Source organism: Neovison vison, chromosome 5 (assembly GCF_020171115.1).
Source record: "Neovison vison isolate M4711 chromosome 5, ASM_NN_V1, whole genome shotgun sequence".
In the NCBI taxonomy this organism is placed as follows: Eukaryota; Metazoa; Chordata; class Mammalia; order Carnivora; family Mustelidae; genus Neogale; species Neogale vison.
This window is the reverse complement of record NC_058095.1, coordinates 10623068-10649428: the sequence shown is the minus strand read 5'-3', so window position 1 is coordinate 10649428 and position 26361 is coordinate 10623068. Positions and strand designations below refer to the sequence as shown.

The following is a 26361-nucleotide window of genomic DNA, read 5'->3' as shown; positions in this document are numbered from 1 at the left end:
TTTTTAGTGTCAGCTACAGTCAGGAGCGTGTGTTGTGGCATTTAGAAGAGGAATTAGAACCCTTAGCTAATTGCACGATTGAAAATGACAAGCCACTTGAAAATGCAAAAGTCTGACTCCAATCCAAAAAGAAATTGGTGTAGCTTTGAACGTCATGGTTATTATTTTATCCTGAATTGCAAGCACTTCCTATCGAACATGGAAAATTTACTTTCCCCTCCCCCACAACCTTAGCCTGAGTATTTTGCTATTCTTAGCCTACGTTTTGAAGTATTCTCAATTTAAAAGATGGAGAGAATGGGTTTTATCAGTTATAGTAATTCAATAAACAGCCCCAGATTGCTGTGTAGGTATTTTCCATGAGTGCGCCTCAATAGTGCTTGTGGTAAATTTTTGAGCCTTCTAATCAGAGGCCATAAGTGAAGAAAGCCTATCAGCCAGCGATCCGCGAGGTTTCAGGAATCTGAAACATCTTCTCATGCATCAACTTGGGGTGCTTTCCCTACATTTTCTTTATACAGACTAAGGAAAAAAAAAAAAAACCCAAAAAACCAAAAACCAAAAACACGAACTCCAGAGAAATTTTCTTAAACTGTCCCAGCAGTGAAAAGATAAGTTCTCCTGACTTAAAATGATCTCTCCTTTAAAAAAGGAAGTGCTTACCTTCCTCAACCTGATGAGACCAGAGAGTCTTTTATTATTACTGACGAAATAGAAGTTAAAAAATCAGCAAACATCACAAAGATCTCTGGCTGGTAAAGCTCTCTGGCCAGTGTTCTAACACTTGAGCAAGAAGCCTCTTTTCCTGTCATCCCCTCGCTTCGGTTGCTGACCGGTGGAAGCCAGTGATGGCAGGGTGGGTCATGGTCCTCAAGGAGGATGGATGTCGGCAGAGTTCACGCCCGGTCCTGGTCTGGGGACTCCCTAAGGCGCCCGTCTAGGTAGAGATACCCGACATCAATCACGTGACTAGTGCGTGCGGATTTCAGGTGGTGTCTGTGTTTCTCATGATTGCCTCTAGCAAGTTAAATTGTCCAGATCCTGGAGAAGACTTTCTGATTTTTGACGGGCTTTGAGCATTAGCCGAAAACTCGGGGCTTTTGTCCATTAGCCTGTTTGTTTTCCTCACTACGGTCTGTGTGCAAGTCCACAGAGCTCTCGGGATCACATTTCTTCGTGTCTGTTTCCTTCGAGGTGCACTAGCTCTTTCTGAACTCAGAAAACTTCTGCTTGCCGGGGTTCAGGGAGAGGGAGCCGGTAGTGTTGAGAATGTGCGTAAATGACAGACGAGAATCAGCCCGAGATGCTTCTCAGTGAATTTCATTTCCAAGCAGGGCATAGAAGGCAGCAAAGCAGAGGAATTTCCTCGTCCACGTGGCCCATGGGGTTTGCAACATTAGCATTCATGACTTTTGGGACTGGGTTATTCTTCGTGGTGGGCAGCGGTGCGGTACCTTCTAAGCTGTTTAGCCATATCCTGAGCCTCCCCCTCGAACCCCGTGGAGATGCTGGTGGACGTCACAGTTGTATCGACAACCCAGGCATTGCTACATACCCCCTGGAGGGCAGGATCGCCTGCACCGAGCACCCCCAATAAAGCCCTACAGAATCCCAGGCCACAGATACGCGCGGAGTCCTACGTGGGACTTCTAAGGTCTCATTCATTTCACTCAGGCACACCTTCCCATTATCAATCTGACTTTGACAGTTGATAATTCCTCTTTCTAATTCGCTCTTATTTTTATCCTCAGTTGAGACGAAACTTTCTCTCATAGGTTGTCTGGTCACTGAGGTCACTAGGTCCTAGATCTGCCCTCAGTTCCAGGTTGAAAACTTCTCTCCTCACATCTCCTGTACCCTGTCTCAGGTTCCCTGGCTTCCACCCACAGCATTGCCTGGAATAAACTGGTAGGCTGCTTTAAGTTGTTTTGGCTCAAAAGCTTTCTCTCTTTCTCTCTCTTTTTTTCTTCATTTCATTTTGTTTTATACCACACTTTCTCAAAACGTCTCACTCTCTTATGGCTCGTACCTTGACCCCCCCACCCCACCCTTCCTCATTATTATTAGCCCATGATGGTGGAGTCAATCTCCTGTCACACATACTAGGTCTCATCTGCTCAAAATGATCCATTGGCACAAATCCCAGCAACCCTAATGACCAGTCACATTTTGGTTTCTTCAATGCCAGGCTACGTTACTTCCATCCATGTGGGGTTCAGTGGCCCAGTGGGCAGAGGGGTCTCTAGGTCGCCTTGCAAATCACAGTTTTCAGAACCATCCTCTTCTCCATTTGGGGTTCCAACTCCCAAGAAACCACTTATTTTCTTTCTTTCCATTTTAAGGCCATGGGTGGATACAGGGGTGGCCTGAGGATAGTGGTGAGGGGCTGGTCTCTTCTCACTGATGTTTCGTTACTGTTGCCTTTAGTATCAAATGTCCTGGAAACACTTGTGTCTACAGACAGTCCCGTATACAGAATGGAAGCCACTCCACAGTCCCGCGTGACCACAAAGAGTTTCTAAGAAGAATCATTGCAAAGTCACTGAGTGTGCTTTCTTTCATTAGCCAGGAAGTTGTAAACAAGGAGCGTTACTTTAGACATTTTATGGGGGGGGGGGTGTTGCTTCTATCTCAGGTGGGTTTGGTTAGGAATCTATAAAAGCAGATTATACATTCAAGGGAACCAGAAGCAGGGAGAACCAGATATTGAAGATTGGAAAGAGAGAACATATAGTATAAGAAACACCTGCCAGTTTCTTTGCCAGTGGGAGTGGAAGAAGAGCTGTTTGGAGGGAAAGTCTATATGTGTTTTGGAATGTGATGGCTGTAGATCAGAAAAGTTAGTTTGTATATCCTTGGCAAAGTTTCAAAAAGAAAGTATACATACACACACACACACACACGCACACACACAGACACACAGACACAGACCCCCATTCTTCCTATGAAGATATACCTAGAGTGATTTAAAACACAATTTAAAACACAATTTTATTGTGTTTTAAACACAATAGTGTATTAAAGTGTACACAATAGTGTATTAAAGTGTAACCAAAGAGGGGCGTCAGGATAGGACATTCATGTACTCAGTACATGTAAAAGCTGGTTATGTTTAGTCTTCTGCAGATTCTGAAATCCTAGTCTCGTGAAAATACATGTGAAAATGGCTCCTAGATTTTAATGTGTTCAATTTTTTTTTTTTTCTTTAAGCTTAAAGAAGAATTCCAAAGAACGGCCAACATACCCAGAACTTATGGTACGTATTGTTAGCGGTGTAAACTTGTCCAAACCAACAGCTAGTAAAAGTAAAGTGGTTAAGACCTAAATTGTAATCAAACAACCATATTAGAAGAGCTGGTTCATTGAGACAGTGGTGACCCGAAGTGAATTCAAGCAAAAATAAAGACTGTGTCCTAAATCCTCCGATAGCGTGGCTGGGGGCAGGTCATCTTTCTTAGCAACTTTTTCCATGTTGGGAATCTTGTCATCATATAGACTAAATGATGCCTATAAAATTTACATTTTCAAGTTCTCAAGATATCAAGAGTCATTAATTACTAATATAAATGAGGGAAAGCGTGCTTTAAAGGATTTCGGCAATGATGAAGACAAGTGTTAGGCGGCTCATCAGATATTTCTGATAAAATATTCAAGATTTGCTGGATGAGGTGCTTTTAGTAGGTGTTTAGCGAGGAAAGATGTTTTTTCCTTTTGGTTTTCACGTTAGTGAAAAAAGTAAGACCAAGCCTTATTAATTTGAGTTATATTACCTCTGCTTTCACAGCTTACCATTTGTACTATCTGTGGAAAAAAAAAAAAAAGTGAAAATAAGACCTCAGAGGAATTGTTTTAAAATAGTTTCTCTTAAACTGTGGTAACTGTAACTATAAGGTAATTACAAATGATTCTTTAGCATAGATGGCAGGGGCGAAACTTGGAAACTTTATCAAGGTATATGTTGAAACACATTTTGGGGGGAAATATGATAAAATTCGGACTACTTACTAATTTGCATTAACCACCATTCCTTACATTTGTTTCAATTATCAAGGTTTTAATTTTAGCAGGGGAAGGAATCGTTTTGTTCAAGTAGAGGGAAGAGTAAATATTGACATTTCTTCCTGGAACACAGGTATCCAGCAGGCATTAAATGCTTGCTTTTGTCCCACACCAGACAAATAGTGCTCAGTGTTTAAGACTGAGGACAGGGGCTAGAAGTATAGATTCCTGAGATCTTTTACCAAATGGTGTGGTGAGGTGGTTCTGACATGGGAGAAGTGTGTGTTATTTACTACCTACAAATATATAATTGGCCATTTATATATCTTCTTTGGAAAAATGTCTCTTGAGGTCCTTTATCCATTAAAATTTCTTTTAACAAAGTTAACAATAACTTTGTTATTGGATTATGAGTATTTAAAAAACTTATTTTGGGCACCTGGGTGGCTCAGTGGGTTAAAGCCTCTGCCTTCGGCCCACGTCGTGATTCCAGGGTTCTGGGATCGAGCCCCGCATCGGGCTCTCTGCTCAGCAGGGAGCCTGCTTCCTCCTCTCTCTCTGCCTGTCTTTCTGCCTACTTGTGATCTCTGTCTTATGAACCTCTTCTCCGATCTATGGTTTGCAAATATTTTCCCCCATTCTGTAGGTTAACATTTCATTTCACTGATCAGTTCTTTGGCCATGCAGGTGCTTTTTAGTTTGACGTAATCCCCCTTGATTTTTGCCAACAAGTACGTGAAAAGGGGCTCGTTGTCACTAGTCATTAGGGAAATACAAATCAAAACCACAATGAGACATCACCTCACACCTGTCAGAATGGCCATCATCAGAGACAAGAGATAACAAGCATTGATGTAGAGAATGAATGTAGAGAAAAGAGAACCCTTGTGCCCTGCTGGTGGGAATGCAAATAGACACAGACAAAATGGAAAACAGTATGGTGGGGTTCCTCAAAAAAATTAAAAATAGAAATCTATCATCCAGCCATCCCATTTCTGGGTTTATTTCTGAAGGAGATGGAATCACTATCGTAAGGGGGTATCTGGCTTGCATGTTCATGGCAGCGTTATTTATAATAGCCAAGATGTAGAAACAATGAAAGTGTCCATAAGGGCATGAATGGATAAAGAAAATGTGGTACACACCTACACACACAATGGAATATTATTCAGCCATAAAAAATAAAGCCTACCTTTGGCAACAATATGGATAGAATGCGTAGAGCATGGTCTATAGTTAATAACATATCACATACTTGAAAATTGCTAGGAGAGTAATCTTAGAGATTCTTATTACGGTGGAAGAATGGTAAGTGTGTGAGGTGAAGGATGTATTAGCTAACCTTATTGTGGTAATTATTCATATTCTAGGTATTGTTTCATAATCTAGAAGTTTATCAAATAATCACGTATGCCTAAACTTACAATTATATTTCAATAAAGCTGGAGAAAAGAAAAGAAAAGAAAAGAAAGAGTACAGCCTGGAGATTTCAAGCCAGGAAGAGGTACAGAAAGCCGATTTATACAACAAGGGATGGTCACAGCCAGTCACCTGGGTTTTTGGTTCTGTTGGTGAAGCTTTGATTGAAGTCTCAGCCATTAGCCAATGGGGGGACAGTAAAGGAACACGGAGAGAGTTTTAGAATAGAAAGGGTGGTCTCCTTCGGCTCCCCATTGTCCCCTCTAAAAAGGCATTCCCTGGGACTCAGCGTTCTGTTGGCTGTGTTTGACCAAGACCACAGTTGAGTGAGAAAAGATGAGTAATGTTTGAAAAAATCTCAGCGTACCACATGTTTGGGTTCAACATTTCTTGCTGAATGTGTGTGTGTCTGTGTGTGTGTGTGATGTTTTTTTTTCCCCTCCCTGACTATATTTTAAATAGCCAATCAGGGGCCTTTTTAGTCCCGGCTACCCTTTCTGGGTATGCTTATGTAACCCAGAGAGCATTTTAAAATTAATTTCACATAAAGTGCAACAGACATGGAGTGATTTCTGGGATATCTCAGACGCCTGTACTCCTATAGTAAACTTGCCTTGTTTGTCCCTATTTTCAGATAAGAGAGCATTTTCTATATATTTAGGGCTATTTAAAATCATGATACTATTATGCTGAAAATAAATAAATGAAAAAAAATGCGGAACCTTTTATTCCCCCTTCCAAGTGACCTCTTATCAGAGGTTTCAATGGTGCACTCTTGAGGAAAAAAAAATGCTGAGTTTCCGCTTAAGTATACATGAGCAGCTGATGTTGAATTCCACTTTCCAGTATGTTCTAAGGCTGTGGTCTTTTCTGGTCAGCATATTAATGTTACAAAGTCATGTGCATTTCCCTCCCCCGCCCCCCACTTCTTTTTACGACACTAGTCTGTGTGGTACTGGAAATGGACTTGCCTTCTAAGGCTATAACTCCTCTCTGCTTTCCTGTGAAACTGAGGTTTTTAAGTGGAAAATCTGAGTCCAGACGCTTTGACTTAAGCATTGGGAAAACACATGCTGAGAGACTATTGTTTCAACGGTAGGAGTTGGTGAAGAAAGGGGGGAAAAATCCTTTTTCTAGGTGAAGCGCGGGATAATTAAGGCTTCAAGCCAGACGTGTACCTCTTACAGAAATCTCAATGCTTCCCCCTCCCCCGTCTCGGACTGAGGGGTGTATGTGATTTCACATCGTCTGATTTCCTTGTTCTCCCAGACTCCCACGGGGGGACGGGACTCAGTAGGATGTCTTCCCCTAGAGTAGGGACCAGCCAACTTTTTCTGCAAAGGGTTAGTAAATATTTTAGGCTTTGTGGGCTGCTATTTGACTCTGTTTTGTGTGTGTGTGTGTGTGTGTGTGTGTGTGTTTGTGTGTGTGAGAGAGAGAGAGAGCAGCCATATTCAATACATAAACAGGTGGTGTCTGAAAGCCTTTATTTCACGGATAGGGAGTGGGCTACCCTTGGCCCCCAGACTGTTGATTGCTGACCCCTATCCCAGATGATAACCCCCAGAAATGACACTCAGGTGATGCAAGCGATTGTGCAGGGAGGTGACTGTGTTCTTCAAATATCTGGGAAGCTCTAGATGGACTCACAGCAGTAACCAAGGCTGACTGTACCCCTAGAAAATCATAGCCTAAACAGGTGACGTGTTGTGTAGAAGATATGGCGACCGCTAGTGCTCGTGGCTTGCCCTGAGGTTGCTGGTAGGGTGTTCTTGGATCTCTGTGTTTTCTCCAGGCACAACCGTTGGTAGTGTCCTCCCTTCCTGTACCTGGTTCCTTTTCTGAGAAACCCAGCCTAGGGATGAATCCACGGTGCCTCATTTGCTCGCCTCCAGGTTGCTGGCTTTGCTATTCTTAGGCCATTGCTTATAGAGGGGACTGGGTTCCCTCCCAACCTTTTACAGCCTCAAAACCCACACCAGAAAGCGAGTCACACTTTCCATTTTAACATGCCTGCCTGCTCTCCCCTCCCCCCAGCCTTATGCCTCTCACGGCCTTTGCCCCAAGAAGAAAGTAAACGATGCCTGCAGATTTTTTCTTAAAGACTTGAGGTCAGGTTATTTGATTCATTCACAGACTACGGCTCCAGGCACTGAGCTAACAGCCAGAGCAGAACCGGGGTGGGGGGAAGTGGGGGGGGGAGGGATGGGACTGGGAGGCGTCGAAAGTAGTCACTGAGACAATCTGAGGTTTGACATGTCCTGTTTAGATAGTAAAAATTTTAAGGACATTAAAAGATCACCAAATGTCAGGAGGATGTGGGAAAGCTAATGAGCGTGGTGGTCAAGCCCTTGGTAAGTGTGCTGAGTAAGTGGTTAGTAATTAGAAGTAACGTTGCTGTTTACTTGCACAGGGAGCTCAGGGCGAAGGTTCCTGCATCTCCTGCGAATACGGTGGGCGTGAGGCTGTGAGCCAGCCCCCAACCTGTATCTTCCAGATGGGCGAGAACAGAAAGCCTCTTTATCATTTTTCTTTTCTTTTTTTTTTTTTTGAGTCACGATACTTAACCAGTGACCACCTACCTACAGTTGGGTTTGACTCCTTTGTTCCTTTCCCATTTGCATTATTTCCTAAAAGTTCCACGGTGGGCATGGAACTGGGTGGGCATCCAGTTCCCCACAGAGCTGACTCATGTCGCCCTGTGCTGTCAGGTTTAAAACAAATATAATTAGAAAACCTACAGCTAGGCAACACGGAGGTTATAAACTAACATCCCCAACGGCAGAGGGAAACGGAGTGAGTCATCTATGTGTCTGCAGGCAAAAACTTTCCCATTTAGCTGCTCAGCCCCGTCGCTGAAAATAATGCCACCAGACAGTGAGGGAGGTGGCCGTGACTGGCTGGCCAGAGGGGGCTGCACGGCACTGGGTTCTGTCGGAAGGAATCGCCCTTTTTGGTTTGCGGGTTTGATTCTGTTTCCACTGTGAGCGCTGTGGTTCGTGAGCTGATGTCGATCCTTTTAATTAGAAGTGTGAGGTTCCCGGGTGACAGACGGGAATTTACTGTGACAAAATTGAGCCTTTCGGGGAGGGTTGTACTGGTGCAGAGCGGAATGTTTCGTTCCCTTCAGCACTGTTTTGGAATGTGTGGTCTCTTGGACCCACTGTGCCTATGACTGCTAGCCCTGGTGTTTTTGTAAAGTTTGCTTAATCTGATCTGTGTGAAGAGAGACCATTTCTTTCTTTCTTCTTTTTTTCTTTGCTTTCCTTTTTTTTTTTTTTTGGTTTTGATTCTTTAATCTCCAAGTTGAATTTCTCTGCCCGTACCTAGAGTTTGGCACTGGACATTCTTTTCCAGATGGATCAACTCTTCATCAAGACCTAAGTCGTGGCTGTCGATGTGGCTTAGACAGTGTTAAGCGCTTTAGTCCAAACCAGCTCGCCAGCGTCAAGGGAAAGCAATGCCTTGCGCATTTGCTGGGCTATGGAATGGGATGCTCATGCTACCATTCCATTTCCTGAGAAATTGATGTACATGAGTCTATGAGATTTCTCATTATTTTATTCTATCAGTCTAAGATTACTTTGTAGGGGACAGGGTGATGGGTAGATCACCATTTGGGCTTTCTTTGCCCAAATCCTTAGTTTTCAGCATAGGTGCGATTTTTGTAGCCTAATTACAGGTTTATCTTGTAAAACAGTAGATTCTCTGTAGCAGAAGCAGATACCAGCCTGGGAGGGGTACAATAAGAGATAAAAGGTATCTTTAAAGGGTCCACATCACTAGACATATACTTGATTTGGGAAGAGGTAACAAGCGTCCATTTTAAGCCCGAGAGGGGTCATTTGAATCTGTTTACCCAACACATCTGTGAAGTTGTGCGCATCTCCTATCTGGTCAGCGGCGAATACTAATACCGTGTGTTTTTCTTTTCTTTCCCAGCAACATCCGTTTTTCACCCTACACGAATCCAAAGCAACAGACGTGGCATCTTTTGTAAAACTGATTCTTGGAGACTAAAGTACCACGGACTCGCTCGGTCGGCCCTCCTGTGGTTTGGTGGGTTTACGGGACGAAGCAGGTTCACTAAAACACCAATAGAAACTCATCTTTGAGATAATTTAATCCTGCCTCTCAGAAGGTTTTTTTTTTTTCTCCCCATTTTCTTTCTTTTTATTTTTCCCCCCTCCCAAGGGGGCTTGGAATCTCTAGCATAGAATGGACTGTCTAGATGGATGAAATACGGCAAAGGCTTAGGACTTAAAAAGGTGATTAAATATTTAATGAGGTGTCATATGAGTCCTTAAGCTTCTCCGACTTCTCTTGTTCTTTACGAAACGAATGCATTGGCCCTGGTCACAAGGTGCTACCATAGTGATGAAATTGTAAGTAGATCTGTAGTTTGTCCCATTTGTTATTTTAATATTTATGTTTCAACGCTTGGTTGCAAAGATTCCGTTTTATGCAAGGAGGGGAATGCAAAAGGCAAGGTTGGGCTGGCCATATTTATAGGGCTTTTATTTTGTAAGTTCAGTCGTGTCTGTGGTCCAGAAGAAATTATTTAATAGGCATCTTTAAGAGTATTATAACAATATCAACAAGGAGTTCTTGTAGCCTACCTGTTTCAGCTGTTGTGGCTGCTTGCCACGTCCTTGGATTTCTGCTCAACTCTGGGTCATAACCACAGTATTTCAGGTGAAGTGGCGAGGTAGCCCGGTCATACCCTTTTCCTAACTTTGGAAAACATAAAATCACTTTGATCACATCTCAGAGTCACAGATTGGGTTCTCTTGGCATTTGTGGTGTTGATGGAATGGGATTTGTGATGTGGTTTTCTATCCCCTATTTCTCCTTGTGTGTGTGTGTGTGTGTGTGTGTGTGTATCTGATAGGTCTTAAGCTCTGCCAAGTGGCTTCTGTGAACATCTCTATTTCGTAAGAAGGATGTGTGTCAATTCTGCAAGGAGCTGTTGTGTCAAACCACACAGAGAATCGGTGCCTTCTTCTGCTTCTTCCCCTCCTTACGATGTATCCGCCCCAGGGATTGACTCAGTAGCCATCCTTCCCAAACCCTTTTTCTTCTTTTTTTTTTTCCCCTTGTTCGATCAAGAAGCCTTACTACTAATGGGAGGGCTACAGTAGAAGACGGTGGAAGTTCTTTGAGAAGGTGAGGAGTTAATGGGGAGGGTTAAATTCGTTCCTTGAATGGGCTGCCAGATTTCCACAGCTTGAGGTAAGGCCACATTCCTCTCCAGCAGCACACAGTAGGTCGTTCTGCGGGAGGAGCTTTTTGGCTGGGGCCCTTGTGGGTCCCCGGCAGGTGGACAATGCAATGAAAGCCCCTTCTTGTGGCTACATAGGTTCCTGGGTTCTCTAGGTTCCTTGAGGAAAGGGGAGTGTGGTGATACAGGGAGATACAGGGATCATAACAGGGAAAATAAAAAAATACAGGGATTATAACCAGGAAACATTGCTTTTGGACATTGGGTTGATAAAAGGCTTTTTTTGGAGGACAAGGATGGAGAATTCTCATTAAAAAAGAAGAAGAGATCTCACTCTGTTCACAGATATGGGGATTATTACCTCTAAAAACCTCCCTTCTTCCCCTTTTAGATTTTGAAGTGCTGTTACTTATTTTTCTGTGTCTGCGTTTTCCCCTTTACTTGACCTCTGTCTTGCTCATAGCCGTTGCCCCGAGTGAGTATGGTACTTCCATACTCTTTGTGTCCAGTTCCAAGACATACCTGTCTGATCTAACGTGGTTTCGTCTTCTTGAAAGCTACCTCTGTCCTCATCTTTTTTCAGCCAGAAATGTGTGTTATCCTCCTAATTAAGGCCATTCACTTTCCCACCCACCTTCCTAAATCTAGCCGTTTCTCTCTTTGAGATGACGAGACACGAAACAAAACAAAACACAATTGTATTCCTTCCTTCCTTCATCCATCTTATGAAAAAAATCAAGTAGTAGGAAAAAAAAAAATTGGAGGTCATTCCATGACAGTTTTTGGTGAAATACATAAAGGAAAACAACTTTCTGCTCTGAGTCAGGTAACTTTCACTGGCTGTTCAGTGCGGTTTCTGCTTAGAAATAGTCTTAACCACGTGTGTTTGCCTGTGTGCATCTCTCCAGTGTGCCGACCCAGGGCTTCAGCTTGCAAAACAATTACACAGAGGCGGCGGCGGAGTTCATCCGCGGTTCTCAGCCTCGCGCACGCTCATATCACTGGGAGCTGGTGGACACGTGTAATGCCAGGGTTGGGGTTTCGATGGTCCAGGGTGGGGCCCAAGAATTGGTCTTTTTCACACTTTCTTTGTGATTCTGATGCACAGCACGGTTGAGGACACTGGTTTAGTACCTCCAAAAGAGAGAACTCACCTACAGTTTCTCTAGAACATTGGCAGAGAGGAACAAGAGCCTCGACTTCTTTCTGTGTCCTCATCAAGGGGGACATCTTCGCCACGGTCAGAGATAGCACATGCCTGGAATACTGATTTGAAACTTGGGATACATTTTCCCTGTAGAAATGATGGGCTCCGCGGTGATTAGCTGTCTTCAGTGCTAAAATAGAATGACTTGATCGTCTTATGAGTCTAAATTCTAGAGTGTGGTTTTTGGTTTTTTTTTTTTTTTGAGAACTGTTATAAGTTCTAAACTAATTTTACAGTAAAGGTGGAGATGCACCAACCATATTTAAGTTGATGTACGTTGGAAGTCTCTTGTACGTACACGCAGGTCCCTGGATCCTCTACCCGGACTCTGCTTGTTGTGTGTCCTTATTATTGTTTTTGTCTTTGCTTGCCTCTGGTCGGCTAGCTTATTTTTTTTTTTTTTTACCACCAACCAATATGGAACCTTTATTTTTTTTAAGATAATTTCTGTACATCTGAAGTATGGGAGTAATCCTTCGGCTTGCGTTTTAACTGCGGTCCTACCTTCCTTTGTTGTTGATCACTCCTGCCACATTGGATGTCCTAGTCAGGGACACGAGATGCTCATTAGCCTCAGCATTTGAGGAAGCCAACGCTGAGACTGAAGGGGCTCCTGGTTTCTCCAAGTACACTTGATTTAGTGTCTTTGGAAAGTGATGACAAAGGAGACAGAGGAGGGCTGATGTTTTCATAGTTTTTAACACTAAAAATGCCTCCGTTGACCCCCGGCTTTCATCAGCTCTGCTGAGAGAAACGTTCTTCCAAAGCTGTCTAACGAAACACTTTATCTTCACCCCGAAAGTGAACTAGATGCTTAGTCCCAGACGTCCAGCCTCAAGGCTCTTTCTGGCCACGTGACTGCCTCCAACCTCGAAGGGAGGATTCATACATTCGTAGAATTCACTGGAGTCGGTGGTCACATCGAGTAAAATGAATTAAACCTCTGTTGTGCTGGGGATTTTGTCTTCTTAATGTCTGTTGAGGGCTCAGAGGGCGATTCGCTGGCTTAAAGCAATCTTCCGTTTTTATTGAATTCGCAAGTCGAAGGTGCGGTTTTTATGGACCCCTGAACTTTTTCATATTCAGATGGAAAATCGCCAGAGTAAAATCTAGGGCAAAGACACTGCCAAACAAACCCTATTAGAATAGGAAAAAAAAAAAAAAAAGAAAGAAAGAAAGAAAGGAAAAAATATATTTTATTGTAGAAGCTCTGTGTTCCTCTTGTCTAGGGGTGTGTGTGTGTGTGTGTGTGTGTGTGTGTTAGCACTGTTAAATATGCTGGCAGCTAAAGATACTCTTTGGTTTTCTTTGGCTTTAAATGGGGGTACTCTGGATTTCTTTAGGAATCTGTTGAAAGCTAGGACCTTTTCCCTAGGAAAATGCACAGGGTACACGGAACACATAGTTTTTGCAAACATTTTTTGTTCAGGGAAAGGGAGTGAAGTCCAGTTTATAGACCCCATAGGATCAATAACCTTTCTCTGTAGAATGTGGACTGTGACATTCTAGACCAAGACTGGCAAACTTTTTCCGTGAAGGGCCAGGTAGTAAATATCTTTGGCTTTGTGTCCCATCAGCCTGTTACCACAACGGGGTCCGCTGTTGTAGATCCGTAAACCATACATAAGTGAATGAACATGGCTCTGTGTCCCAGTTAGGCTTGATTTACAGAATCAGGCTATCGGCTGGATTTGGCCCACGGGCTGTGGTTTGCCAGCTCCCGTCCTGGACCATCAACCACAAAGCTCGAATGAACTCTGTCTAGAGACTTTTTTCCGTTTAGCGAGTATTGAGCTCAGCTGCTAATTAGGACGTAGATTAGGACGATGGATATAGGAAATGAATCCGGGAAGCGGGGGAGACTCTTCATTTTCTCTCAGGTAAGTATTCCTTGCCCGGGAAGCCAAGAGGACCATTTTCCTCAGATGAGATCGAGTACCTACTTTTTCCGTTTCTGTAGATCACAGACATAACTTACTTCAACTTGGAAATAAAAGACAGGCTTCTCCTAGACGTCAATGACATTCTTGTTGTCTCTGAGTTTTGCATTTCGTTTCTCTCTGTGGTGTGATGCTTGTGCAGGGAGAATCATGAACCCAGACACCGATAGTTTGGTTTTCGTTTTCTCCGAACTGCATTAGGTTGTAAGAATTTGGGAGGCCGTGGAGTCCTCAGAAGTAGAAGTAGAAGTAGAAGGCGGGTAGAATTCTTAAAATCTTCCAATTCATCCACCTGGGCTCTTGGGTCATCTTTGAAGAAAGTAAGACAGACAAAGTTTGGGATGAAAAAACTTGTTTGCAGGCAGGCTCAGAGCTCTGGGCTCTCACGGTGACAGTAGACGTAGGCCCATCCCTTGGGTATTGTCCTAATTGTTGCTACGTTTCTATCTTAAGGGGCCTAGGCAAAATGCCTCCTTCCTGACGCGATGATCTTGGGTTGCCAACCCTGGCTGAGTTTCTGGGCTGCCCCGTCTCTAGGGAAAGCTTTGCCTTCCCTACGGGACCAGAACAACTATAATTTGCTACACCTTCTGTCAGCACTTGTCCCCTCTTTGCTATAAGAGCCCTATACAAAGACCCGTCGGCCACCTAAGCTGCCCAGGTCCGCTTTCTTCTCCCAGAACAGCCCAACACATCTGACTTGGTCCTGTCGTGTCTTTATTATTCAGAAACGAGTTTTCTTCCTGCTGCATCATCAGGCAGACACACATTATACTTAGAAGGACCCTCGGAACCTCCTGAGGAGCATAGTTCAGTATTCCATCTGGCAGTTTACCTGAAAGAATGTTTTCTCTTCACCTAGGGAAACAAAACCTGAATTCCAGAGCCTTCAAAATGAAATTATCTTTCTGGGGAAAGCCCCTTGCCTCCAAACGTCTCTCTTGCCACCTGTTCCTGGTGTATGCAAAGAAGATGAGTCCTTCTGCCGAAGTTGAGAGGGTCACTGTTGACAGCTATGCAGATATAATTGTACCACTGTGGGTTTTCTAAAGGAGTCATTAGGAATTAACACTTAATGTTGGGGTTTATCTTTTGGGCTCCTGACCCAAACTCCTTTTTCAAGCAAAATCTCTAAAAGCCTCTTTGCTGTCTGAGGTGAAGGGGGCTGGGCCCTTAATAGAACACAAAGCAAGGTCAAGGACTTTGTGGTAGAGATTTTTTTTTTTTTTAAAGGAAAAAATATCCCATCTAACACACACATGTGTTCATAGAATTCAAAAATATCCAACCTAGTTCCCATGGGACTGTCAGGATCTTGACATCATTTATATTGTTATTTGAATGATGACATGAGCCCTTCGTCCTCGGGAGTTTGCAGTGAGATTTGGGGAGATTTGCACTGTGTTTCTGTCTTCGAGTTATGGGTCTGGAAAGGTTCCTCTTTTGGCCCTTCTTTGGGATATGTGCACGTTTCCCCCTGGGTCCCCTTCTGCATTTCTGGGATTCAGGGGCTCTTTCGAGGAACAAGGTTAATGGTCTTCTGACTTGGAGATAGATTTCAGGGAACGTTCGGGAATGTTTAGGCACTTACTCGCATCTTAATGTAGGAAACAGAACTTCCTAACTAGTCCCCAGAGTTTGTGGCTTTGACCAAGCCACCGGGTCTTTCCAGGTTCCCTTGATTGCATTTGCTTGTTTTTCCTACACTGGGCCCACGTGCCCCGGGCCAACTGACTGCTCCCGTGGAAAGGAGTGGATCCAACCATTTTCATAGATCAAAGCTCAGACTCAACAATTTTGCCTTGGTTCGACTACCTCGGTTCCATTGTTCCCAAATCTTGAAAATGTCAGGGACAGCTAAGAGAACTTTTAGCAAAACCCTCATTCAGATGATAAGACCTTGTAAGAAAAGTTCCATCCGTCCTGTACAGAAGGACTGCTGGGTTGGGTATCCATGCCTCTGCAGTAATAGTAGCTCTTGGGGCGGAGATGAGCAATTAGCATCATTAGCATTTGGTCACCATGAATATTCATTTGTACCGGAATCCGCAAGCTATGTCCAAAAAGCATGTCAGGCCCTTGCCTTAGGAGACTGTCTGTAGACTCTGGACTTTACAGGTGAACAGTGATGTGAAATTAGGTTTGGGGGCTGGGAGACAAGATACACTTGGGACGCAATGCTAAACTGGGGTCCCCACGGAAGAGTAGGCTGATAGAAGAAGCTGACAGGCAGATGTATCCCCAACTTATTTTCAGTATTACTATGCACGTGATCTTCTCTGGAAAAACCCATCAAAAAGCTGAACATTAATTTTTTTTTCCTTAAAAATACTGAACTCTAAGGAGATTCCAAGTGGCATTGATTTGGATGCCAGAAAATTTTGTTTCCCTAGTATTGCTGATTCTACCAAGTCACCAATTTAAATTGAGGACACCCAGAAAAGAAGATAAATGATTAGAGGCCTCACAGCATTTTGAGAGTAAACAGCCCATTGGTAAGCTACCCCCTGGGTAAAGGAATATAAATACAAAACCAAGCGTCTTCATGTTTAGTTCTGATGGCTGACATGGACAGAAAGGTGAACACCAAAGCTTATCTGATGTGCATACTTTCTTCAGAAGGTAGAGGACTGTGAATGTTCTGAGAAAAACACTACAGGTCTTCATCAGGAGAGGAGAATCGATAACCTTAAAACACAACACTCAAAGCTAGTTTGAATTTTCATAAGCAATGAATTGTGTGGAAAAAGTGCTTTTACTTTCTTCTGATCTCAAATTGTCTGACCTAGTTGTGTGTTGGGGACTTGGGGCGAGAGGTGTCGAGGGCACAGAAGTGGTTTTCAGACTATGTTCCGTGGTACCCCTGGGGGTTCCTTGTTGCAAAGGGAAGGGGAAGACCGTTTGATGAAGGATGAAGAGTGTGAGGCTCATCTGAAAATCCCATCAATCTCCAATCAGAGCATTTGGCTACCGTTATTGTTCCCCTTGACTGGAAAGTCTCTGTGGCTATTAAAGGCTTGGGAACTTCGGTTGAAATGATTACTTGAAGACCCGCCAAAGAATCTGGGGAATTCTGTAGCCAAAGGACATCTGCCCTGGCTTCTGCTGTACTCAGGATGCTAACAGGGCTTGGAGGCTGAAGGGCAAAAAGAGAAGGCCATTTATTTAAATGTTTAAGCAAGAATCCTTTGAAAGAGAATGCAAAAAAAAAAAAAAAAATCAGTATGTGATAACCAGGCATGGAGACTCTTGAACTGCTTATTTTTCTAAAGTGGTTACAAATAACCTGATTTCAGTGGCAGGGAGGGGCGAGACCGGGCTCTTGATGGGCTGTGGCATATCCAAATTTCCATTTTCAAAGGCAGGAGTTGCCATTTTTGTTCATCGACGTGTAGGAAAAAGTACAATTTTAGCACAGAGAAGGGTCCGATCAGAGAGTCAAGCTAATGGTTACCTTCCTTGGGGTTCACAGGTGGAGAAAGGTAGTGGGAAGCCAATACAGCCTTCGGAAGCTTATCTGTCATGAACAGAACACAAGGGGGTTCTGAGGCATTGATCGAACCCCATCAGGGACCTTTTACACACTCATAGTCTGTGGTGGATTCTGATAGTGCCACTTTAGCCGTTCAGCCAAATTTAACAGCTGGGGTTTTCCAGCAGCCATTTTAGACCTCTGTATGTGTCCGAAAGTTACATTTGGCAACGATTTGTGGAGTTCTTGGCCAATCTCTGTGTAAAAAAGCACCTGAGGAGGCTCAATTAAGAAAATTCAGACAATTTATCTGTTATAATACCCCTGTGTTTAGTTTATCCTCTAGTCTCAAATTTATTTTCTGAGTGGAGTGACTTTCTATGTGAACCGAAATGATGTTTTCATAAAATAACAGGTATTTTTAAAGGCAAGATGTCTTCTTTATGTAAGTAACTTCCATGATTGGAACATATTTCCTGCTGCACAGAATTATCACATTTAAAGGTCATTTAAAGCTGAGAGAGGTATTAGGGATGTAGTTCAAATCCTTTATTTAAAGACAAAAAGATTTTTCTATATATTTTGTGAAAATCCTGATGGGATGCTGGATGTAACTTATGTACAGAATTGAACTTTACAAGAATTTTAGTGAAGTAGGTGAGTTGCCCCAGATTCCTTCGTGCTTTAGTTTTGTCTTGGAAAAATGCTGCTTCTGGTTATTAATCTGGTCTTTGTAAGGAAAAAACTCATACATCCGCCCCCCCCTTAAATTGTGTGAATTTTATGATAGACCTTTTCTGTTTATATATATGATTGTCCTCCTGTGTTGTGTCCCACATTTGTTGGTAAGCCATGTTTGTTGTGAAGACAGCTGTTGGGCAAGTGGAACCATGCCTGGTCTTCAGAATCTCTTGATGCTGAGAAAGAAGTAATTCCATATGTCAGTTAGGAGGCCCTTCAATCTCTTCCTAATACCTGGCATATTATGAAAGGAGGTTTGAGAGGTTGTGCATCTCTATCCTTCGAAACCCATCTCCAACACTGTGTCTCTGGGAAGGGTGAACTAGCAGAAGGACCGCGATTTTGTGGGTTCCCTCATTGACTGACTCCCCCATCTTTCCTGCTATGTATTACGTGCTGCTAGCTTTTCCTGGTGGAAATCCTTTCTTCATGGCTGGCACTGTCTTCTCTTCGTGAATGAGGCAGACTGAACTCCCCAGTATGGAATTCATTAGAAGTTCATACAGACCTGTGAAGGATTTGGGTGAAATGTTTCCATGCCTATGAGGTGAATGTGAAGTTGATGCTTTGGCCCTGGGAACTTTTTGCTTATGAGCTGCAGAGGGAAGGGAGTCAGGAAGTATGTACATCATTCCTTTTCCCTATAAGGAAATGTGTGGACCTCCTCTCTTAGGCAGAAACATTTCTCACTGTTGTCTGGGAAAGGGAAATTATGAATATCAGTTGATAACTTCAGTCAAGCTCTATGATTATATTTAAAAATATCTGTTTTGAGGAGAAGCATGCATTTTGTTGTCTTTGCCATATTGGTTTTTGTGGCCACCATGCCTTTTTATTTTAGCTTCGTTTTCCTGTTATCTAGGTTGTGTGCATTGTTGATGTTGTTTTCTTTTGAACTACTGCTTGTTGTAAATGGTGATGTTATCTCAAATTCCTGAAACCAAGGAAATAGCTAATGCACAGGACTTGGGGTAGATGAAACCATTTGTGTTGATGTAGGTTAAGTTCTGACAGAGTTAACAGAAATGTATTGAATTGAGGGATAATGTGGCTTTAAAGGCGCCGTGTTTGTTTTTAACATTTGGAGAAGCCACCTGTCCTACGTCCTTATTTTTGGGGAATTCATCTTTTCATGAAAATACCATTGGTGGGACATACTTAACAGCCTGGATGACTGGCCTTTTCTCAGTCAATCAATGAGGAATTCTAATAATTGCCAAAGGTGGGGGGTAATTTTGCCTTTCGTAGGTCATTCTACAGTGAAATTTCCGAACAACGGCATTGTGTAAAAAGCATAACATTATAATTTCCCATCTCTTTTCTGATCTAAGAGCACAGTAGAGGAAGAGGAAAGTTCTGATGTGATACAAAATAGTTCATTGACTCTGTGTTTTTTGACCAAGGAAATGGCTGAGATGTTGAACTAAGTGGTTGTTACATGGTTCATATGGTGACCTCAAAAGGAAAATGAAATTGGGACATTCAGTCAAACTGGGACTCCTCTGTTGATGAGGAGCTTACACTTTGATTTCCTATCTCAGGATATTCTTCAGTTTCATACTGCTGCTGAGGAGGAAGGAGCGAGCCGCCGACACTGTCATGGTTTCCAGATGTTTGTGCGTGTGTATGCAAAACTTCACACTGTGTGTGTTGTGTTCAATGTTGTGTCAATCTATGAACTGACTCAAACAACAATTTGAAGATAGAGAAGACAGGAATCATGGCAAAAGACACCCCTCCACCTCTTTTTGTCAGAGTGCTTGTTATGACTTTCATAGCTAGGCCAAATAACGTAACGTATTCAGGAGCAAGGTGTCCTTGAAAGAAATGGTGTGTTGATCTCATAAGAAAATGTACAACCAATAAAAGACATTTAAAAAAGTGCAGCGAGTCTGTATATTAATTGAGTTGTTCATGGAAGTTCTTTGTTCCGGGGATGCTGTTTTGAGGTATAGAAACTCTGCAGGTAAAAGCTTGGCTTGAACCATGTATCCTCTTTTTGCTTTCCCATTTCTACCACCCCACTTCCCAAACAGAATGGAGCAAAGCTTAACAGAACCAACAGTGTTGTGGTCTCAAAGACTCATCAGAAGCTCATTTTGTCTGTAATGACTTCAGACTCAATCTTTGGAAAGTCCATATTCCTAGGTTAGATGTGGAAGCCAATATGACATTATTAACATCAGATGGTTGCAGGGAGGTTGGGTCCAGATGGCTTCAATGAAAAGATGAAGACCCAGACTTTTGGCTTTCATGGGTTCCTGACACTGAACTCAGGCTAACCCACTAGTCATTTGAATTTTTCCTGGTCTTCTATGTAATATACATAATTCTAGGAAATTCACCTTACGTTATCAGGTAGTGCTGTGATGCAGACATTCTGGGAAATGTATTTTCCGTCATATATGGTTGGGTCTGCAGAGTTCTCTGGTTTCTTCTATCAGCCAAGTGCCTGGAACTATGCGAGTTGCATCTGCCTTGATCCAGTTCAGAGACTGGCTAGACCTGAATGTTACCAGTTCAAGAGCATCACCAGTTATTTCCAGAGGTGCACATTCCCCTCTGTCTTGCTTATTGCTTAACCAGGTTGATGTTGCTGAGTCAGGGGCAGACTCCTTTCGGGGCCCCTAGTGTTTCACCTCGGATGGATGTCATTTCAGGGGTTAGAATCAAAAGTGGAGGGCTCACCCTACTTCTGCCTACGTTGTTCAAGTCACTCCCAATGCCCATGGACTCTGGTATATTGATTTTGAAATCCTGCCCATGCATTGTCTTAATATTGCTGTAATCCTTCATCTTTCCTAAGCAATAGACCTTCCCTGTCCCTGGGAATTTTGTTTGAAGTTCTTATAAGGGGTGGGGATGTATGTGGAAGGGGGAGGCATAAACAAACACAGTATTCTCAGGTATCATCCATGAAAGCGTTTTATACAGTTCTCTGTAGGTATTCCTTATTTTCATACTTTGAAATATTGTCAGATCTTCAAGTTTTTTTCCTTTGGTTGGGTATGATGCCTTCTTCTTTGGCACACTTCTAATGTTGACTGACGCTTATTTTCCCCCATGAAAATGAAATCCTGTTTACTCAAGGTTGTAGGAAACCAAAATAAAGTGGAACATGGGGAAAGTGATCAGATTAATAACAAAAGCTGCTTGTGGTTGTTTCTTGGTGATTTGGTTATCTGTGGTAACAGAGCAAACCCCAAAGTTTAGTGGCTTCAGATAACAGCTTAATACTATTTCTCCAGTCCTGTGGGTTGCTTGGGCTCAGCTGGGTGGTTCTGGCTTCTCTTTCATGCATTTGTAGTCAGGTCGTTGGAGGAAAGCTCTTGGGAATGTCCTCATGCACCAGTCTGGTTCCCCGGGCAGGGGAGGCTGGACTGGACTGGGTCAGGGACTAAAGAGGCATCTGTTCTTCAGTTGACCTCTCTATGTGTCTACCATCAGCTCTCCACAGCCTGGCATCTCAGAGTAGTTGCAACCTCTCAGGGCAGTTGGATTCCCCTCAGATGAGTTATCCAAAAGCCCCAGGCAGAATACTGGGACTGGGATCTTCAAGGTCTAGCTATGTGCTTGGTCAGCCCAATCCATTTAGAAGATACTTGTGAACTTCAAAAATGGATCTTGTTCCTTCTTTCCTAAATTGGTAGCCCAGAGGCAGTAGAAGAAATGTACTAAAGTTAATGATGGAATTCGTTTCCATTCATTTACTACCCATAATTTTGTCAAGGCAAGCACTTTGGTCAAAATGATGTTACCCTGTAGAGGACGAAGCGGCCATCTTGGCCTGAAAGTGTGAAACTGGAATTAGTATGAGAATAATAACACAGAGAGAACTTGTCATTGGCGTTTGATGACTTACAGAACTGTTAGCTCTTCCCCGGCACCCCAGATGTAAGGGCTTATAAATACTTGCTGAGTAGCTGTTTTATTTTTTATTGTAGAAATAACACCTTATGAGAAGACTTAGAGAATCCATGCAGGAAAATAAACGTGATCCACAATTCCAAGTGACTTGTTCACATGTTCTTGAAAGTCTCTTGTTCTATACTTTCTCTCACCCACACGTACAAAACCTTCATGGAATGATGCTGTTGTTACCTGCCTAGAGCCTTGATGTCCAAATTATACCCCAGACATCTTATCATGTTGATGAATGCAGATGGTGTCACCATTGTTGATGGCTGCCCAATATTCCAATAAATACAACGTCTATTTAGCTGCTTCCCCATTGGTGGAAATGTTGATTGTTCCATTTTGATTCCTTTGATGAATATCCTTATTCCTACATCTTTCTTCATGAGGTTTATTGTTTCGGGGGGAAGTTTTGAAGAGCTAAAGGATCTTAAACATTTTCCCCTAGGGCTGAACATCAGCAATGGTTTCCCTTACTTGCCTCAATACCGCTTTCTCCTCTCGTTACTGTGGTGCTCACTCTTCAGCTTCAGCCATAAGCTAAGATATCAGACTTCCCTGGCAATAAAACCAAATTAAGAATTTTCAGTGTGGGGCGCCTGGGTGGCTCAGTGGGTTAAACCTCTGCCTTTGGTTCAGGTCATGATCTCAGGGTCCTGGGATCCAGCCCCACATTGGGCTCTCTGCTCAGCAGGGAGCCTGCTTCCATCTCTCTCTCTCTCTCTCTGCCTGCCTCTCTGCCTACTTGTGATCTCTGTCTGTCAAATAAAAAAAATAAAAAATCTTAAAAAACATTTTATTAAAAAAAAAAAAAAAGAATTTTCAGTGCGGGAACCTTCCCACCCCAGGGTGCCCTGATGATCCCAAAGGTATAATTCTTGAGTAAATTAGTGCATAAGGTATGTCTTTTAGGAATAACCACAGAGGGAAAACAAAACAAAACAAAAAAAATCAGGAAGAAGCCTTTGCAGGAAAAGTACAGAGCATAGGAACCAGGGAAATGGAATCCTCTGTAAAAAGCAAAAGATTGGCTTCTGGCTGTCTTGGTTTAATGATTACTCAATGACTATACTAGTCAAGAGCAGAATTTCCTGTTGGTTTAGCAGATACTCTAACCATGATGACCCCGTAAGTCTTTGTGAGGCTAGTGCTGTAACTCGACCAGCAAAACTCAGCATCAATCACTCAGTGGGGATTAGCTCTGAAAACCCTTTTCCAGGGAGATATAGCTCTGCTGGTTTTGTGAAGCTCTGCACCCCTTGCAATGTGTCTTCCGTGTTCTTGCCCTCGAATGCTCTAGCATGAGTGCCATCAGCGGCCCGCTAGCACGCAGAGAAGAGCCTGGCGTGCAACACTACCCCCCACCAGGCGACTCACATTCCCATGCTAGTTGGAGAAGTGACCATCCATCCACCTCACCCGATTTTGGAGTTTTAGTGGTCAGACCTGGAATGTAATTCTTTCAATGTTGACTCTGTGTTACAGACAAAAGATGGCCTCTGGAAGTGATAATCAGATTTATATAGTAGAAAGTCTAAATTAGGCGGAGGAGTCTGTGTGTTCTGTTTTATTAGGAATGGAAGTATTCTGACGTTTGGTTTAATAGTTTCCTTTTTCTTTTCATTGCAGGATTAATGAAAAATAGTCTCATGAAGGCAGACGATGACCCTTAGGCTTGAACACCTTACATCTGTTAAAGTATTTTATAGATTCCCAAGGCAGAGCATGGCGTAGGCTTCCAAGTGAAGGAGCTCGGGAGGTAGTGACTATAAAGCTTGGAGTATGACCTAGTGTTTTCACTGTTTCCAAATTTGGTGACTTCCTGGTATTAGGGCTTCCTTGCATTGCCGGTCCAGTCAGTGCCTTCCTTGGCAAGGGGTGGTTCGGTGTCCCATAAGGAAGGACAAGAGGGAGACTCAGAACTTAATGCTGCTTACCTATGAATGGTCAGTTCAGTGGAGAGCCATCAGCTTTCCCCTGATCTCGAGTGACCCCGTAGATGGGGAGGCAAAGAGCTGTTCTTAGACAAGAACTTGCTAAACCACTTGACCTTTTCAACAGCTGCAGAACTGTTTATCGAGAGCATGCCATCGCTCTTGGCTCCTCCAAGTTTGTCAGCCGGGAAAGCCGAGCCAGTGACATTGTGTGCTTTAGAAAACCTCCGAGCAATTCACAACTTCCACCATAAAGTGGCTAAGTTGGTCTCACTAGTCAGATAGTGATCTTTGGATGGGCCGTCCACTCCTTGGGCTTTTGGGACTCGATCACTGGAATCAAATGAGTCACTGCTGGAGATAAACCGAAATACCGAGATGCCAGAGCCTCCAATCCCCTAAACGACAGTTCATGAGGAAGAAGGGGTTGGGTCTGTTTCAAGCCACAAACCTAGGGCAAGCGGCAATGTCTGCCAATAGCAAAGAACACAAATTCTGTTCATTTATGTAGGCCCTTTCTCGAGAAATTAAGGAGCTGGTGAGTTTTAATTGAGCTTATCTGAAAATTATGTTTGTGTGCAAAAATATCCATGATTCATGACATATTTCTGGAGGATAATGGGAGTTGAAATGTGGTTTGATAATGCTCATAAAATGGGTGAGGAATTATTTTTAAATAGTGGAAGTTAGCAAGAGATGGAGCTAGCAAGAGATGGAGCTTGAGTCGGTATGGAGACAGGAGGGGGACTCCAGTTCGTAGGCTGCTTCAAGTCTTGCCCCCACTGCTTCCTAGCTGTGTGACCTGGGACACATGTCTTCAACTCTCTGTCTCTTGGTTTAGTCCTTCATCAAATGGAAATAATAACAGGGCCTACTTAATTTGTATTTAGTTGAGAAAGATTGAGAGAAAGAGAGAGAGCAGGGGGAGCGGTGGGGGAGAGGGAGGGAGCGTCTCCAGCAGATTCCATGCTGAGCACGGAGCCCAACTTGGGGCTCGATCTCACGACCCGCGAGATCTTGACCTAAGCTGAAACCGGAAGTTGGATGTTTAGCTGACTGAGCCACCCGAGTGCCCCAGTAACAGGACCTACTTTAAAGAGTAACCGAGGATACAGTGAGGAGTTGCTATGAAGCACTTAGTGCAGTGTCATCTACATTATTATCACTCGATAAAGTTTCCTAATATGGTCCTCTGATCAAATAAATTCAAGGATAAAGGAAAGACAGGCAGCTTCAAGTATGAAGGTGTTTTAGACCACTTCCCCCAATCCACCATGATGAGACTTAGCTACTGTTGGCTGAATGCACAGGACTATATTCCAGAGCCGGATCTCAATGTCACGAACAGATGCTCGTTATTTTTCGGTTCCTGTATCAGATGCAAAGCTTTGCTTACCTACTCACACAGTGATAGAACCAACACGTGTCACTTCTGCAAACTGCTTTATGAGATTACAAAAGTGACAGAACCACTTTTGAAATGGCAAATCCAATGGATATTGAAATAGATTTCAGGGTATTTATGAAGGTTGAAATAAGATACATCAAAAGAAGAGAGCAGACTCCACACGTGATTTTAAAGATTTATTTCTTTATTTGACAGACAAAGATCACAAGTAGGCAGAGAGGCAGTCAGAAGTGGGGGAGGGAAGCAGACTCCCTGCCGAGCAGAGAGCCCATGCGGGGCTCGATCCCAAGACCCGGATCATGACCTGAGCGGAAGGTAGAGGCTTAACCCACTGAGCCACCCAGGTGCCCCCACAAAAATAATTTTAAGTGAAAATGCCTTTGTGATTTATCAAATAGTGAAGAAGTTATTCCCTGTGGATTGACACCTTAAAAACATACATACTTTGTTATCCTGCTTTATTCTTCGAGAAAGCACCACACATATGTCTGCGGAAGGCATGTGGTCTCTGATGCTATTCAGATCTAGTTTGAACCTCAGGCTCATTCTAACATCCAGTTTCCTACCTCAAACAGAGAAAATAGGGGCACCTGGGTGCCTAATTGGTTAAGCATCTGACGCATGATTTCCACTCAGGTCATGATCTCAGGGTCATGAGATCCAGCCCCAAGTCGGACTTCCTGCTCTGTCTGGAGTCTGCTTAATTTTCTCTATCCTTCTGTCCCTTGCCCTGCATGTTTTTTCTCTCTCTTTCCCCCAAATGAATAAATAAATCTTTTTTATTTTTATGTATTTATGTATTTATTTTTTAAAGATTTTATTTATTTATTTGACAGAGAGAGATCACAAGTAGGCAGAGAGGCAGGCAGAGAGAGAGAGAAAGAGGAGGAAGTAGGCTCCCTGCCGAGCAGAGAGCCCTATGTGGGGCTCGATCCCAGGACCCTGAGATCATGACCTGAGCTGAAGGCAGAGGCTTAACCCACTGAGCCACCCAAGCGCCCCTGAATAAATAAATCTTAAAAAAAAAAAAAAAAGACAAAAAGGGTTCGGCACGTGCCTGGCATACAGCCCTCATTGTGCATGTGGTGACCTCGACCCACAGAAT

At 43.2% G+C, this 26361-nt stretch overlaps 1 protein-coding gene across 4 annotated transcripts in view; it reads left to right on the top strand.

The window, feature by feature from the left end:
- The window catches only part of MAP2K6 (mitogen-activated protein kinase kinase 6), a 146143-nt gene extending 126260 nt beyond the window's left edge, over positions 1-19883 (top strand). For 3 of the 4 annotated variants that reach the window (XM_044247543.1, XM_044247541.1, XM_044247544.1), the window contains exons 11-12: positions 3211-3256; positions 9361-9702. In XM_044247543.1, coding sequence (XP_044103478.1) covers positions 3211-3256; positions 9361-9438 — 124 coding nt within the window. In that variant the 3' untranslated portion in view covers positions 9439-9702. Of the gene's footprint in view, positions 1-3210; positions 3257-9360; positions 9703-19540 lie in introns of those variants that run through there. The other variant, XM_044247542.1, reaches the window with a different exon arrangement.
- Positions 19884-26361: the final 6478 nt, after the last annotated feature.